A 16888-nucleotide genomic window follows, 5' to 3' on the forward strand; every position below is an offset into this window, starting at 1 on the left:
TATCATTCAGACAATATTAAATCCATTTGGTTTAGTCTGAAGATGGAAATTCAGAGTTTCCGCATTACTTCCACTTTTGGTCTTCAACATTCAACGAACACCCTAGCCTAGAATTCAATGCACATACAATTTTAGACAGATCAAAGGTCATCATCCATGGAACTGATGTAAGTTTTGCTTTCAGGTTATATAATATTGCAATCTAGAAGTATTATACTTTACAAAAGCAGGGACTCATGGATATTTTGAAACTCTTGCAGCATGAGTAATAAAAGCAGCACTTGAATATAGAATAAGTTCAATTTGACCAAAAAAACTAATAACTCTACCATCAATCCACTAACCCTGTACACCAAAAAGAAACAGACGTTGAAGCTCTTTTCTGAAAATAAAATAGATTTTAAAGCTTAAATTTAACTTTACAACAAGCAACCAGAAGTTAGGCAGAAGTTCTGTAATTCACCATGACAACTGAACCTTGATTGCGTAAATCAGCAATTGGTAACTTCTTCCATTTCAAGACAAAAATAAGCAGCTGCTCCCATAAAATAAGTATGGAATACAGATTCATTAGCTATCTGAACAATAGATCTCATCCTCAGAATGGCTCACTATTTTTTTGTCAGTTATCAATGTCTGCTTTTCCTGCTCCAAATAGTATATTTTGTCATTCATACCGTCTTTTCTATATGCTTCAATCATGATCATGTATGTTGTTTCGTCCGGTTGACATTGGTTATCTTTCATACGCTTAAAAACTCTTTCCATTTCCATCAAATCATCTGCCTTTGCACATGCAGATAAGACTGCGTTATAAAAGGCAACATTCTCAGGTATCTCAAACTTTCCAGCCAATTGAACACTGCTAATTACTTTATGAAAGTGACCTGCATTTGCATAACCATTGATAAGGCAGCAGAAAGTTTTGGTATCTGCTTTCATACCCTCAGCACGCATCTGATCAAATGTACACTCCATGTGCCTCACGTCACCAGCATCGGCAAATGCCTCAATCACATTGTTATAGGTCGAGGTTGTCCATGGAAATTGCAACTTGCGCATATACTCCATAACAGATGACATTTTGTCATACATTCTTTTCTTCCCATAGGCGCCAATCAAAATGTTAAAAGTGCGCGTTTCAGGTTCTATCCCAAAATTACGGAATTTTTCATACCATTTCTCCATCATATCAATCTGACCCTTGTTACCAAAGACACTAATGATGGTGTTCATTGTCCAAACATCAGGCTTGCAGGTAGTGCTCTCCAGCATGCTCGAAAGCACTTTCTCCATCTGATCAAACTTCCCCGCCTTACCATAACCACCCAAAACGATGTTCTGAGTCACCGTGTTTGGTGTGATGGACCTTTCAGCCATTTCTTCATACAATAACTCAACCAAATCAAATTTGAAAGCATCCACACAAACTTTGATCAAGGTACTGTAAGTGAAAACATCAGGCTGGCAAAGAGGAAGCCTCTTCATCTCATTAAGAACTGAAAAAGCTTCATCAATGAGGTTGCTCCTGCAATACGCAGCAAGCAATGCTGTGTACAGATGAGGAGTAGGTTCTAAACCTTCTTCAATCATTGTGGTGAAAAGTCGGTGGGCACGGTGGGGTTGACCAGATTTTCCAAGCAGCACAATGAGTTTCATATACGCCCCTTCTTTAGGCTTGTAGAAAGTTTGTTCTCTAAGCATATCAAATACCTGAATATTTAAGTAAAATTCTTAGCAATTGTTCATCAGATACATGCACTAAAAGTTCTTAGGCTATCAATCAATCAGATTTTCTTAGTACGATTTTTAAGGTAATTATTATATGCTAAAATATAGTTTGAGTCTGTTATGATAAAAAAAATATTCCACTAACACTTTTAAGAAAAAAAAAGAAATTATTTTCTATGCGAATTAAAATTAGCATATGCATAAATTAATTTATAAGTTACTTTATACTAGTTCCTCCAAAATCTAATACTTAAGTTATGAATAAGCCAATTTTAACTTAAGGAAAGAAACTGGTTTAACTTTTCTTTCTCTTTGTTTTTTCTCTCTTAGAAGTGTCAATGGAGAAAGTTGCTCTAAAAAGGACCTTCCACTTTTGGGTTCTTGGTTCTAGTTTAGTTCCCTAACTTAAAAACGTTTCATTTTATTATTAGATCAACTACACTCTAAGAGCTCAAAGCAAAGACTTTTAAAACTTTAAAAGAAGGAACTGAACTAGAACAAAAAGTTTAGATGGAAGACAATATTATATTTTAACCTTTAAGTCAACGAGATTATTATCAACGTCAGTTTGTGATTTAAGGAGTATAAAAACAATGCAGCTATTATTTATTCTCCAATCACACATTAAATTTGACGCAACTAAATAAATAGTCTACAAAAAAAACCCTCAATTTCCTCTCATACACATGTAAAAGTGTTGAATTTGATTGTGAAAACCTGAAGGGCTTGAAGCCACTGCTTCTTGTCGATTTGTTCAGATAAGGACTCGGTGACAGTGTTGACCCATGCCTTCGCACTGTTCTTTTTCTCCAACTTCCTCTTGATGTTCTTGATGGGGGTCCTCCTCGTACTATCGTCAAACGACGTTTCGGAAGTACCAGGAAACTCACCTTTTTTCCAGTGTCGCTTTTTGACAACGGGTTTGGAGGGGGGAGAGGAAATGGCGAAGCAGGTAACCCTAAAAGTGGAGTCTTGAGTGTGGATTTTGGTGGATTTGTGGTGAGGAATTGAAGAGGGAACAATGGAAGAAGAAAAGGAGAGAGAAAGGGAAGCCATAACTGAAGAACAAGAAGCGAGTGTGGAAGACTCACATCCCTTAAATCAATCCACTGCACCATTTTTTATTTCTTCTCCAGAAAGAAGATATTATAAGACATTTTCTTGAATTTTACTTCACTTTCTTTTATTTTATCATTCAATTATTACTACATAACACATTTTTTTAAATGTATTAAATTAAACATGTAAAAGCCTAAATTTGAGATTATTAAACTTATGTCTTCTACTACTAAAGAAATTGTAATAAAAGATGCTATTATTTTATTTATCTGTTTTTAACTTTTTTTTTTCCAAGACAGGCATTTTGCTATGCTAAATATTTAATGGAATATAAAATTAAAAAGTAGTAATAAGTATAAAAATGAAAAATTCGGAAAATAATTAAAATATTAAAAGTTGAATGAGAGAATTAAAGATGATAAGGGCTAATGACATCATAGTGCCTACTCCTATTTGACTAAAACAAACATATTTATTAAATTTTAATTCTAATTAAATTTAATTTAATAAAATATAAATTAAATTTTAATATTAACTTACAAAACGAATACATGTATGAATCTGTCTTTAATTTATAAATAAATATTAAAATACTCGTTACTTATTATTTTAGATAATAAATATTTAAAAATATTAATTATTCATAATAAATTTCATTTGAATTCAAGAACATGAATATAAAATATCTGATTAAATTTTTGTTTGTATTGACATTATTTTTTATATTATTTTATCTTTTATAATGATATATAAATTAAGAAAAATGCTAGTATAACAAAAAAAAAAGATATAATATGATACTAAAAAATTCTTTTAATTAATAAGTTTTAAGTAATAAAAAATACGTCATAGTATTTTTCTTACATATTTAAGTCATTTTACACTAATATTGTTTTTGTTTTACTTTTGGCATATATATTTTCTTTCTATATTTAAACAAATAGCATTAACATAATATCACTCGGTAGTTGTTTTCTTTCATTTTTTTTTCATCAACCAATTAGCCATTTTATTTGGGTGGATGGAAATAAAAAAAACAGAAATGTAACATTCAATTGAAGGAAAAGTAGAAAGAAGAAAAACGATCAATTCTGTTTAGTGAAATTTTAGCTAGATTTACTTTTGTTTTAATGTCTTGTGTTTATACTTTCAATCAAAACTTTTACCTTCTATAATTGTTACTCTATTTTCAATTTGTTTCATGTTTTCAAAGATTCGTGTAAAAGTCAATTTCTAGAAGGAATGGGCTCAAAATAACAAAGCCAACCAGCAAAGTATCTGTTTAAAATTAACAGAAAAAAAAAACTATACAGAAAATAGAAAAAATAGTTATTTTCACCATTTTGTTTTGTGAACATATAAAATAAAAATCATATTAAAACGAGATAATAATTTTGTAAATTAAGAGGAAAAAAAAATATACAGGTAAATATAGATTTAAGTTATATAAAATAAATATTAAGTATGTTCATGTGCACCTGAGACATTTATTGAGATTCATACACCGTTCTTCTGTGATCATCCCTTTGTTTGTTTGTTTAAGTATGTTCATACAAGTATGTCTGTTTATCCCTTTCATTCCACACAATGTTAACATAGCGTTGGCCACATATTTAACAGGTTGCATGATCAAGATTCTGTTCAGAACATGTGAAGCTTCAACCTTTATATATATATATATATATATATATATATATATATATATATATATATATATATATATTGAGTATACTCTATATACTCAAAATCTAAGACTTTCACTTGTAAACTAAAAAAAGGTGCAGCTACAGCAGGAAAACAGCTGATATACAGCATTATATTGTTCCATACTCCAATGATTCCCAGTTGAAAGGCTGGAACACATAGTAAACTCTAGGTGAGCTTTTGAAGAGCAAAGCCACACAGACACACACAGCTGCTATGGCCACCATGGACAGCAAGACTGGCCTATAAACCACACCAGTTCTCATGCCACCATAAACCAACTTCTGCTGGCACACCCTGCAGTTACTTCCCATTTCTGTGCTTTCAATCTTCTCTGTCTGTAAACTACAAACTTTACCTGATTGCTTCTGCTTTCTTATACCACTGTCTGCGACAGTGCCAGGGATATCAACCACATGTAGTCTTTCACCTTTTTTGTTTGTCTTCCTCTGGACAAGTTGAACGTAAGAGTAATAGCCCCTAAGACATGCATAGTCGTTAGGGGTCAAACCTGCACTATCTCGGGCACTTTTCCATACTTCAATTCCTACCTGAACACAACAGACATAAGGTTGAAAGCATTGTGTACTTAAAATATACAGAAAACCATGCAAGTTTCCATGGACATATGTATTCTCACGCTTATTCAATGAGTGCACCTACTAGAAACCATTATATTGAAAGCAAAGGTCACCCATTTCTCTTCCCATTCTATCCACACATTCCAAAATTCAGGTGAAAAGGAGGAGAAAAAACTAGTTTTTCCTTGTAGTCATTTCCCCTTTTCCCCCATAGTTTGAACTAGTACAATGCAAAAGCATGAGAAAACATAAAGTTACATAATAGAGACAATAAAGGAATTACCATTCCTGGATCATCAGTTAATGCATCCAACACGTTCTCTGAGCCTCTCATAGTTGCTGCAACATGAAGAGGAGTCAATCCAGCTGGCCCAACAGTATCAGGTCTAAATAAGAATCTTTCGGATGCCTTATCAACTTGCTTCACCTCACTGTCAGCACCATCTGATGTTTTAACTGGCACAAATCTTAATAGTAGTTCTACCATAGGTCTATTGTTTCTCTTCACGGCTTTGTGTAGAAGACTCATGTCTAACAATGCAAGCTCAATGGAGGCCTGTTCTCCTGCATCAACACCCCCATCAAATATAATATCCAATAGTTTTTTCATCACAGCACACCAACCATGGTCCATAGAGAAGTCAACAAGCCACGTGAACCGATTAAATTGGAAGAGATCATGGATAGGAGCCGTGGGACCTAGCCTAACTTTCACACGACTTCTATGAAGAAGCCAACCCATTTCTTGCAAGAAATGAAGAGCTTGAGTCTTTTCTTCCATTTTTTGGTTTTTAATCTGGAAATCATTAGTGGTTTCAGCAGCCTCAATCACATTCTCCAGCTTGCAGATCTCTGAACAGACTTCTTTCTCTGCAACTATAAATGGAAAGGAACAGCTTCTAAGACAATGGTCTTCCACCTGACACCATTTATCATCAAAATGTATTTTCAGAAACTAGAAAAATAGAAAAAGCTATCTCACATCTATAGATTTAATTTTCAAAAGCTACTTTTGTGCTTTCTTTGTTGGAAAACAGGCATGAGAAGTGTTTTACATAATTTTCATTCTTATAAAATAGACACTTTAAACTTAAAACAACTTTTAAAATAAGATTTGCATTTAATTATATATTATAATTTGGTCATATAATCAATGTGGAATTTTCAACCTTGTTCATAAAAGATTGTTTTAAAGAGTTTATAAGGAAACCTACACTACATGGACTAAGGTTAACCGAAAGCTACCAAGTTTCCAAGAGCTATTATAAGAACCAAATGGTGTTGGGAAACAGCGGTACTTGTTCCCTCCTCTGTGAACCCCAAAATGGGCACTATGCGGAAGCGTAAAATGAAAGCGTAGAGAAAAATAACACCTGAAATTTTAACGTGGAAAATCCTCTCGGAAAAAACCACGGGACCTAGTCCAGAAAAATATCTCCACTATGAAAGTAGGATTACAGTGTTTTCTCTCACTCTCTGAGGATCTCTCTGTAAATATCTCACCCTCTCGAATGGTACACAAAACTCTCAGTTTTACACACTCACAAAACAGACTCTCTCTGTTTTTCACTCACACTACCGTGGCTTCACTTCTTTCTCTCACGGTGGTTTTCTCCTTCTCTCACTGCCAGATTTCTTCACTCTGAATTGAGTGGCTTTTCTTCTCTATGTGTTTTTGCTACTGCCCATTTTACATTCATTTATAATGAATGAAGGGAGAAAAGGAAGGAAACATAGTTGGTGAATTTGGAGCAATTCACGGAACTTTAAGCAAATGAGTGGTGCTTTTGGTGGAGGTGTAGTGGAGCACTTCATTTCCGTGAAACAAGGACGAATGGGACTCATTTTCTCCCACTTTCGGTGGAGGAGAAAAACATTGACCCCTAAAGTATGGTGGATGGGTCCCAATCTTTGTTTTATTCCAACAAAACTCCCCCATAAAACAAACAAATGGGGCTTCCATCCCGTCTTCGTATCTTGACTTAGTTGGAAGGTACCACGACACCAGCACCTTGACAACAATCTTCAACCTTCTTGGTTGGTACTGACTTAGTCATCATGTCAGACCAATTCAAGTCTGTATGGATTTTCTCTATCTTCAATTTCTTCTCATCCAGCGCTTCTCGTATCCAATGATACCGCACGTCGATATGCTTCGAGCGTGAATGGAACATGGGGTTCTTGGTTAGATGGATGGTACTTTGATTATCACAGTTCACCACATAATCGTCTTGATTATGTCCTAATTCACTTAGGAAATTCTTCATCCATAGCATCTCTTTAGAGGCTTCAGTCACCGCTACATACTCTGCTTCAGCAGTAGACAATGTCACACATTTCTGTAGTTTTGACTGCCAAGAAACAGCTCCCCCTGCAAAAGTAATCAGATAACCTGATGTTGACTTCCTTGAATCGACATCTCCAGCCATATCTGAGTCTGAATATCCGATTAGCTTTAGATTTCCATTGCCAAAACACAAGCTTCTTTTGGCAGATCCTCTTAGATACCTTAGTATCCATTTAACAGCTTCCCAATGCTCTTTTCCTGGATTTGACAGGAATCTGCTCACAATTCCTACAGCATAGCCAATATCTGGCCTTGTACAAACCATTGCATACATAAGGCTACCTACGGCAGAAGAGTAGGGTACCTTGCTCATTTCTTCTTTTTCTTCTTCATTCTTTGGACATTGCGACTTGCTAAGTTTGAAATGTCCAGCAATTGGAACACGAGCAGATTTGGCATTGTGCATGTTGAACCTTTTGAGAATCTTCTCAATGTAATCTTCTTGAGATACCCATAGCATTCTTCTAGAACGATCTCTGGAGATTTTCATTCCAAGTATCTTCTTTACTGCACCCAGGTCTTTCATGGCAAAAGACTTGCTCAATGCCTTCTTGAGAGCAGCTATTTTAATTTTGTCCTTCCCTACAATCAACATATCATCAACATACAAGAGAAGTATGATGGACTCACCATTTTCATAATGCTTCACAAACACGCAGTGGTCTGCGGAGGTCTTCTTGAAATTATGTTGGATCATGAAGGAATCAAATTTCTTGTACCATTGTCTTGGAGCTTGCTTCAGACCATAGAGACTTTTCTTCAGACGACACACCAAGTGTTCTTTGCCTGGTTCTTCAAAACCCTCTGGTTGCTTCATGTAAATTTCTTCTTCTAGGTCTCCATGTAAGAATGCTGTTTTGACGTCCAGTTGTTCAATCTCCAGGTCTAGTGTTGCTGCTAGACCGAGAATTGCTCTAATGGATGTCATCTTCACCACTGGTGAGAATATTTCATCAAAGTCTATTCCTTTCTTCTGGTTGCACCCCTTCACGACAATTCGTGCTTTGTACCTTGGGCTTGGGTTGTTCTCTTCATTCTTGAGCTTGAACACCCATTTGTTTTGCAATGCTCTCCTTTCTTTTGGTAATTCTACCAAATCATAAGTCTGATTTTCCTTTAAGGATTGCATCTCCTCTTCCATGGCTTGCAACCATTTGTCTTTGTCTTTCGTCTCCATTGCTTCTACAAAGCTTTGAGGTTCACCTTCATCAGTAAAATTAACATATTCATCTGAAAAATACCTTCTTGACGGTTGCTTCTGCCTTGTTGATCGCCTCAATTGGGGTTCTTGCGGAGCATCCTCAATTGGTTGATCTTCTTCCGTCAAATTAGGTTGATCTGTTTCTTCAGCCATTTCATCAAGTTGTAACTCTGGTTCGGCTTGATGAGTCTCTCCCCCTGAGTTGTTCATTACAATAGGGCTTTGATCACTTATCAGCTTAAGTGTTGGTTTCTCCACTTTCTTGATGTCTTGGATTGTCTGATCTTCAAAGAACACCACATCTCTGCTTCGAACAATCTTTCTGTTTGCAGGATCCCATAATCTGAAACCAAATTCATCTCTTGGAGAACCAAGGTATATGCACTCTTTCGCCTTAGCATCGAGCTTTGCTCTTTCATCTTTCGGAATGTGAACTGATGCCTTACATCCGAAGACTTTCAAGTTGCGATATGAGGCCTTTTTACCGGACCATACTTCTTCTGGTATCTTACCGTTTAATGGTCTTGACGGTGATAAGTTGATCAAATCAGCTGTTGTCACCACTGCTTCCCCCCAGAATGACTTGGGAAGTTTTGCGTGAGACAACATGCTTCTGACCTTCTCGGCAATCGTTCTGTTGAATCTTTCAGCTACTCCATTCATCTGAGGTGTCTTGGGAGGTACTTTCTCATGTTTGATCCCATGAGTCTTGCAATAGTGCTCAAACGGACCTCTGTACTCTCCACCATTATCACTTCTCAAACATTTCAACTTTCTACCAGTTTCACGTTCAACTGAGGCGTGAAACTCCTTGAAGATTCGTAGAACTTCATCTTTTCTCTTCAATGGATAGACCCACAATTTTCTGGAGTGGTCATCAATGAAGGTAACAAAATATTGAGCACCACCAAGGGACTTTTCAGATGTTGAGCAAACATCTGAGTGTACAAGATCCAAAATATGCTCTTTCCTTCTTCCATTTTCAGATCTACGGAAGGACACTCTACGATGCTTACCTGCTAGGCAGTCTTCACATAATTCAAGTGGTTGTCCTTTTATACTCTGGAGATGATCTTTCGCAAGGATCTCTAATCCCTTCTCGCTCATGTGGCCCAGTCTTTTGTGCCATAACTCCTTACTTTCTTCTTGAGCAACATTTGTCTCTTCTTTGCATATCTTTCCTTGCATGACATACAAAGAGCCTTCCTTTTTGCCACGAGCAACAATCATGCTTCCTCGGCTAAGTTTCCATTTTCCATCTCCAAACTGGTTGTTCATTCCAGCATCATCTAGCTTACCGACTGAGATAAGGTTTAGACGCATCTCTGGTACATGTCTTACCTTCTTCAGCACAAGTTTGTTTCCATTTTCTATCGTCAAAGTAACTTCTCCTATGCCCACAATTTTGCTTGTGACATGATTTCCCATCTTCACTGTTCCAAAATCTCCTTTTTGATACGATGAGAAGAATCCCTCATGAGGAGTAACATGGAAAGATGCTCCGGTATCTACTATCCAAGTGCAATCATCGAAAGCAATATTTAGATAGTTTACCTCAATGATAAGGAACACATTCTCATCATTTGATACCACCGCTGTTGTGGTCTTTTCCTCCAACTTCTTTTTGGGATCTACCACATCAGGGTGTATAGTTCCATTCTTCTGATCTCTTTTCAGGAATCTACATTCTTGCTTCTTGTGTCCATCTTTTCCACAATAAAAGCATGTCAAACCTTTGGAACGAGACTTGAATCTTCCTCGTGACTTTTCACGTTTTACTTTACTTCTGTTTTCACTCCTTCCTCTATTCTCAACAACATTGGCTTCTGAGTGACTACTCGATCCCCTTTCTTTCCTTCTGGATTCTTCATTCAGTAAACTATCTGTGATGTTATCCAGACTGAGCTTTCCATCTGGTGCTGAGTTACTGAGAGTGACCACCAACGTGTCCCAACTCTCCGGTAGAGAACTAAGGAGTAGAAGAGCTTTTAGCTCGTCATCAATCTTCATATCCGCCTTCATTAATTGATTCACAATACCTTTGAAGGTGTTGAGGTTCTCGATCATATTCTGGTCGTCAGTGTACTCCAACTTTACGAGTCGTCTGACTAGGTGAGCTTTGTTCCTGGGAGTCTTCTTTTGAATCATTGATTCAAGCTTTGTCCATAACTCATACGCATTGGTATAAGTCGATACATGCTCAAAGAGACTTCTGTCGATGTATTTCCGAATCATAGCCACTGTTTTACGATTCAGAATCTCCCAGTCTTTTTCGGTCTTCCCTTCCGGAATTTCCAGATTTGTGATCGGCTCATACAAATCCTTGCAGTATAGATGATCTTCCATCATCGGCTTCCAGTAGGAGTAATTATCCGCAGTTAACTTGAACATGTCTCCTTCCATCTTGAATTTCACAGGATTCTGACTTTTTCGAACCGGTAGCTCTGATACCACTGTTGGGAAACAGCGGTACTTGTTCCCTCCTCTGTGAACCCCAAAATGGGCACTATGCGGAAGCGTAAAATGAAAGCGTAGAGAAAAATAACACCTGAAATTTTAACGTGGAAAATCCTCTCGGAAAAAACCACGGGACCTAGTCCAGAAAAATATCTCCACTATGAAAGTAGGATTACAGTGTTTTCTCTCACTCTCTGAGGATCTCTCTGTAAATATCTCACCCTCTCGAATGGTACACAAAACTCTCAGTTTTACACACTCACAAAACAGACTCTCTCTGTTTTTCACTCACACTACCGTGGCTTCACTTCTTTCTCTCACGGTGGTTTTCTCCTTCTCTCACTGCCAGATTTCTTCACTCTGAATTGAGTGGCTTTTCTTCTCTATGTGTTTTTGCTACTGCCCATTTTACATTCATTTATAATGAATGAAGGGAGAAAAGGAAGGAAACATAGTTGGTGAATTTGGAGCAATTCACGGAACTTTAAGCAAATGAGTGGTGCTTTTGGTGGAGGTGTAGTGGAGCACTTCATTTCCGTGAAACAAGGACGAATGGGACTCATTTTCTCCCACTTTCGGTGGAGGAGAAAAACATTGACCCCTAAAGTATGGTGGATGGGTCCCAATCTTTGTTTTATTCCAACAAATGGCAGACATCAACAACAGCAATATTGAATCATTAATGAAGGAGTTATTCATGACACAAATGACATGTCTGAAGTATGCGCCAGATGTTTCTGTTAATTTCAGTAAGTTTACAGGATACACTCTAAAGCTTTCAAAATGAAACTAAGGCGTATTTCAAAGAAAACCCCATTGAAAATTTTTGGAGTGTGATAAAGTGATAGCACCTCAATAAAACCCCTCCCAGTTACGTTTGGTATATGACAAGAGAAGTTGAGATGCTGAATGGATTCATCAGCTTCACCAATCAAATCATGACAACTAGCATGTACCACATACTTCCCTTCAAGTGCACAGAGCAACCTGGAAATCATTAGCAACAGATCAACAAAGGTGCTAAAATCCAGGGAAACAAAAATACATTATGGTCTCTTCTTTTTTTTCACATCCCTTCTTATGATATTGTACATCCTGCAGCATGATATGCATGGAACAAAATTAAGTACTGTGTAGTTCAACATAAGCTTCTTCCTGTGCACAGATACTCACCTCTTGCTAGAACCTTTCATTAAGTTAACAGTTTTGAATTGATGTAAAGGGATTTACCTTGTACTAGACTGGGAAAGGTTGCAACCTTTCACAATAAAGTGAGCCCTAGCACTTGCAGGAACAGCAAGTGGTTTAATGCATGAAATCGTACAATGATGTGAGCTTTTGAGACACAAGGGCACATCTAAGACTACCTGACCTGCAGGAGAGATAATTAACAACATATTTCTTCAGGATACTAAAACTGCAATCACATGAGAGGAATGCTCACACAACACAGTATAAGGGAGAACAAACCGTTATACAGAAAAGCCACAGAGTGCTGCACCCTTGCAAATACCCACCCTGTTCTCCAAAATGTATCATTTGACGAGCTAAGAAGCTTTCTCAAGCTGGATCCTAGATTACAGCAGAGCTGCAATATCAAAATAGTAATAAACACATTTAAATTATTTTCTCCTTTTCAAATGTATTCATCTGGCAACCAGTATTGTAGCATTATATTAAACAATACCTCTTCCCATGCAGATTTTTCAAGACAAAGATATATCGTTAATATGATACAACCTGGCCTTATATAGCTCTCTATCTCGGTGGGACTGTGGGATAACCAGTTGAGAATCTGAAACACAAAAGAGAATGTAAATCAAACACAGAAAAAAGAAACATTGCTGTAAATTGTCTGCAGCAATTTCATGTCACAAGAAAGTACCTGTGAACGAAGAAGAAGGGGAAAATTACTTGGATCCTTTCCAAAAAGTTTAAAAACAATTCGATCTGTGCGACTCTGCAAACAGTTAACAAACAACATTTCAATAAATAAATCTTCTGAGACAGCCATCAAAAATAGACCCACACACCAATAAAAAGTCAGATGCACCAGAGAAACAGACCTCAAATAATGGTCCTGGCCAAGTAGTATCTTTATCAGTAAACATATATAAACAATCTTTTAAACGATCGTAAATATTTTGGTACAAAGGTAAAGAGCAGAATCACTAAATTATTCAGAAATAAGGAAATGAATTTAAATTAGACCAAGAATATACCTGAGCTTCTCCACTGGAACCAGATGGTGATTGGTTAGAGGTTGAATCTGAGTTTCTGCTAGTCTGTGGAGGACTTGATTTGAGAGAAGCACATTGCAACCATGAGGGAAGATCACTAGATCCCATCTCTGATGCTACATGAGGATAAGGCTTCTTATGATTCTCATTAGTATTCTGCACATCACTGTATACGTTATTCAGGTCAACGTTATTTAAGTTGTTCCTTCTAAGTGGAGTCTCAGTAGCAGTTAATTGGCATGGAAGATTTCCCTTTGATTGACTTATACTTGAGAATGGTGCTCCTGAAGGTGGTCTCAAATTTTCTATTCCACCATCACCTGAAGGTGGTCTCAAATTTTCTACTCCACCATTAGTAGGCCTTGTTTCACACTGTGCCATGGATATTGGAGGGTCCTGACTGATGAAGCCATTATCAATCTGAATGGAAGAACCAGACGGTCTGGAAGCTTCAGGAGTGTTTGAATTAAGGTTGGGTTCATCATGAGCACCTCCAGGTGTCCCAGCATTTAACAAACCTTTAGAGTTCTCCAATAAGGAGGCTAAAGTTCTATCATTATTTGGAGCAGCCAGACTTTCCAAGTTCCTCAGAAGATGAGAGAGTATATCCTGGTTCCTTGTCTGATCTGAGCCATTTGCTGCAATATATAGAAGGCATAATCTGTGGAGTCAAATAAGTATTCCAATGATGACATCCAGGATGAAGGTGAAATGCAAAAGGATTACAACTATGGAGCCAACACTATAGCTACTAGCTCAAGTCATAAGTAACTATTTTCTCTTTCAAGCAATGATCCAGCAGACAAAACCTTCAGGCTTTCTAGCTTTGCCACAGGAATGTGCCAAAAGGTTATCAGAAGGCACATGTAACAAGAAGAGTATATGATGATACAATTTAATCACTACTATCATACATTTTTATCAAATCCTTTGGGCCAATCACAATTTGGAGAATCAATTTCAATCTGTGAGGCTTATGATTCTCTATCATACGTTATTCTGAAACAAGAAGCCTTATGATTCTCTATCATACGTTATTTAAGTTGATTCCGGACAATATGTCAAAGGTCAAGTGCATAACTCCCTATGCAAACCCTCTTCTCCTACTTAGGTAGACGAGAGTCTAGAGTATAGCAGAAAGGTCAAGCAATGCTGTTAAAGCTAACCACCTAAGTTCTGGGTTTTAACTGGAGTTGAACATTTGAACTTTTAGAGGAAACTTAGCTTAGGAGAAAAATAGACTCCTCATGTCATCAAGCTATTATGGAAAAGAAACATTAAATACAACTGCACCTTTGACATGGTTTGCCATAATGACCATAAAAATACAAGAAAATCAATTGAAAAACTAGACTGCGCAATAAAGACACCCATCTAACTCCACAATCTCATGGGTTCAAATTCTCTAAATTAGCATCAATACGGATGAGACCTACCTTCATAAGATTTTACCACTATAAGACTTTCAAACAGCACCAACAAGTAGCTCACATTCATCATCATTACAGTTTCATATTGTAACAGCATAATAAATAAATTGTAAAGAATGCCAAATAGATAAACTTATATTGTTACGAATACTCACTATGCAAATTGGTCAGTATCCGTAACAGACTCATCAATAGATAGCTACTGCCCCTTCCATCGTTATGAGATCCTTCGTTAACAACAGTAACATCGGGATGAGTTTTCCTCCTCCTCCTGTTATGGCCTGCCAGACGCCTACGACAACTTCTCTTCCCTTCATCAAACTCTTGAAGGACATGAAACCTGCCACAATTTTACGAGTTACATCCAACTTGAGTACAAAGGTTGGTAAGTGCCATGAAATTCTTGTTTATTCTAAAAGTGAAGTTTTTTGTAACAACTTTCACTTAGGATTTAAACGACAAGAAATAGAGAATCTTCCCCTTTCTGAAGGCTCACAAATTGTTAATTTCAAGATCACAGCACAAATATGAATTGTTTAAACACCAAGAAAATATCTGATTGTAAGCAACCTAACTGACCTGCTACACTGTTGACAGAAACGTTGCATAACATCTCCCACTAGTGCCACAGTGGCCTTAGAATGAACATCACAAACCTTGTGCCGACGGTGGTAATCCTTGGCATTACCAAGATCAGCCGTACAATCCTGCACCTGACAAACAGGACGGTTAGAGATGGTAGCAGCAGCAGTAGTAGTCCCAATTACCTTTGTCTTCTTTCCACTTTTTTCCTCTCCTTCCACCATGAAAGGGTAACCCTGACCCCCAAGGTTCAAACTAAGAGAACCACCTTCATCATTCATCCCCTCCCCTTCACCTTCCCCTATAACACGCCTCCTCCTTTTCTCCAATTCCTTTTTTCCCTCACCTTGGTTGATTAAAGAAGAAGAGAAATCGTTTCCAAGATTGGCCTTTTTCGCAGGAATTTCAGGATGTGGTGGGAAAAACTGGCGACTCCTACAGTCTGATGGCACTGAATTGAGAGGCTGAGCAGTGAAAAGATCACCATCCCATTTCCAATCATTCAAATCCCATTCCAAACTCATCTTCCCATTCCCAACAGCTTTCTTCATTCCTGACAGCACAGGTCCATACAAGTACTGATTCTTACGCCCAAACTCAGCCTCCATGAATTAAAATATAACGTGTTGCAACAACGTCCAATTTACAAACCCACCTGAAAAAACACATCAACGAACAGTAAAACAACAAACTTTGGCACCCCAGAAGAGAAAGATTGAAACTTGAAGGAGCATTTTCTCACAAGCTTGAGAATTTATATGATAGGAAGAAGATGAAGAAGAAAAATTGTATGTTTTTTTAGGAAGTGAGGAGAAAAGGGAAGAGGAGGTGGAAGTGGCTGCCTTAAAAAAGACAAGAGAGAAATTAGGAACAGATTATGTGACATCAAAATGTGCTTTTTTTCTGTGCTGACTTCTTAGACTGAAGAGTGATGATGAATGTGAGTTCTTATATTGAGTGAGTGTGACCACATTGTCATCATGCCTCGTTGTTTAGTTCAACTAAAGGAATCTCCATTGTCTCAGACACAATTTACTACTTTATCTGTATCGTTGAAAATCGAGAAAGATTGTTAAATTACTGACGATCACGGACCACCAGTTTCGAAAAAACTGCTAACTGTCATGACACAATAGCTTTTTTGTTTTCTACTGTAGTCTGTTTCACTGATATTATTTTAAGTTATATACAATTTTCATGTTTTGCTTTGTGTGTTAAAAATAATATATGTTGCTTTTTTAGTTTAATTTTTTTTGTATATTTTAACTCAAATTTATGGATTTTCTTAAACTAAGATACCAAATATCTTTATTTTAAATAAATTAAGAAACCAGAATATAGACAAAAGAAAATAAAAGACTACAATTATATTAAATCATTTTTTTTAAATATTGACTTATTATTTTTTGTGAAGTCCTTTTTATTTAAATATTCAAATTTCAGGTCTTAAATTTCAAATTCAGTTGTATTTATTCAACTAATATAATCAATTAATTTTAAAAACGTATAATTTTTAAGTATTTATTATTAGAGTGAATAAATTCATTGTATAGTTT

The 16888-nt window shown here is 36.7% G+C and overlaps 2 protein-coding genes across 2 annotated transcripts; both read right to left on the reverse strand.

The window, feature by feature from the left end:
* Positions 1-252: 252 nt before the first annotated feature.
* On the reverse strand, positions 253-2874 carry LOC108330953 (pentatricopeptide repeat-containing protein At3g06430, chloroplastic). The gene is made up of 2 exons (XM_017565555.2): positions 2449-2874; positions 253-1713 (listed from the first exon to the last, which is right to left on the reverse strand). The coding sequence occupies exons 1-2, from the start codon at positions 2785-2787 to the stop codon at positions 571-573; spliced, it is 1482 nt and encodes a 493-aa protein (XP_017421044.1). The 5' UTR covers positions 2788-2874; the 3' UTR covers positions 253-570.
* A 1358-nt stretch (positions 2875-4232) lies between these two features.
* On the reverse strand, positions 4233-16365 carry LOC108321065 (squamosa promoter-binding-like protein 1). Its single transcript, XM_017552712.2, has 11 exons — positions 16075-16365; positions 15330-15987; positions 14906-15090; positions 13303-13958; positions 12966-13040; positions 12768-12875; positions 12551-12668; positions 12311-12452; positions 11932-12067; positions 5359-5994; positions 4233-5045 (listed from the first exon to the last, which is right to left on the reverse strand). The coding sequence occupies exons 2-11, from the start codon at positions 15938-15940 to the stop codon at positions 4605-4607; spliced, it is 3108 nt and encodes a 1035-aa protein (XP_017408201.1). The 5' UTR covers positions 15941-15987; positions 16075-16365; the 3' UTR covers positions 4233-4604.
* Between the last annotated feature and the right edge of the window lie 523 nt (positions 16366-16888).

The sequence above is a fragment of the Vigna angularis genome, chromosome 1 (assembly GCF_016808095.1).
Source record: "Vigna angularis cultivar LongXiaoDou No.4 chromosome 1, ASM1680809v1, whole genome shotgun sequence".
Classification (NCBI taxonomy): domain Eukaryota; kingdom Viridiplantae; phylum Streptophyta; class Magnoliopsida; order Fabales; family Fabaceae; genus Vigna; species Vigna angularis.

Excerpts from the sequence above, each read along its gene's own strand:
- LOC108321065 (XM_017552712.2), bottom strand. The coding sequence starts at position 15,940 with ATGGAGGCTGAGTTTGGGCGTAAGAATCAGTACTTGTATGGACCTGTG. Across the intron at positions 13,959-14,905 it reads GATACTGACCAATTTGCATA|CAAATGGCTCAGATCAGACA; the intron begins GTGAGTATTCGT and ends TATATATTGCAG. Across the intron at positions 12,876-12,965 it reads CCCTTCTTCTTCGTTCACAG|ATTCTCAACTGGTTATCCCA; the intron begins GTACTTTCTTGT and ends TTTGTGTTTCAG.
- LOC108330953 (XM_017565555.2), bottom strand. The coding sequence starts at position 2,787 with ATGGCTTCCCTTTCTCTCTCCTTTTCTTCTTCCATTGTTCCCTCTTCA. Across the intron at positions 1,714-2,448 it reads AGTGGCTTCAAGCCCTTCAG|GTATTTGATATGCTTAGAGA; the intron begins GTTTTCACAATC and ends TTAAATATTCAG.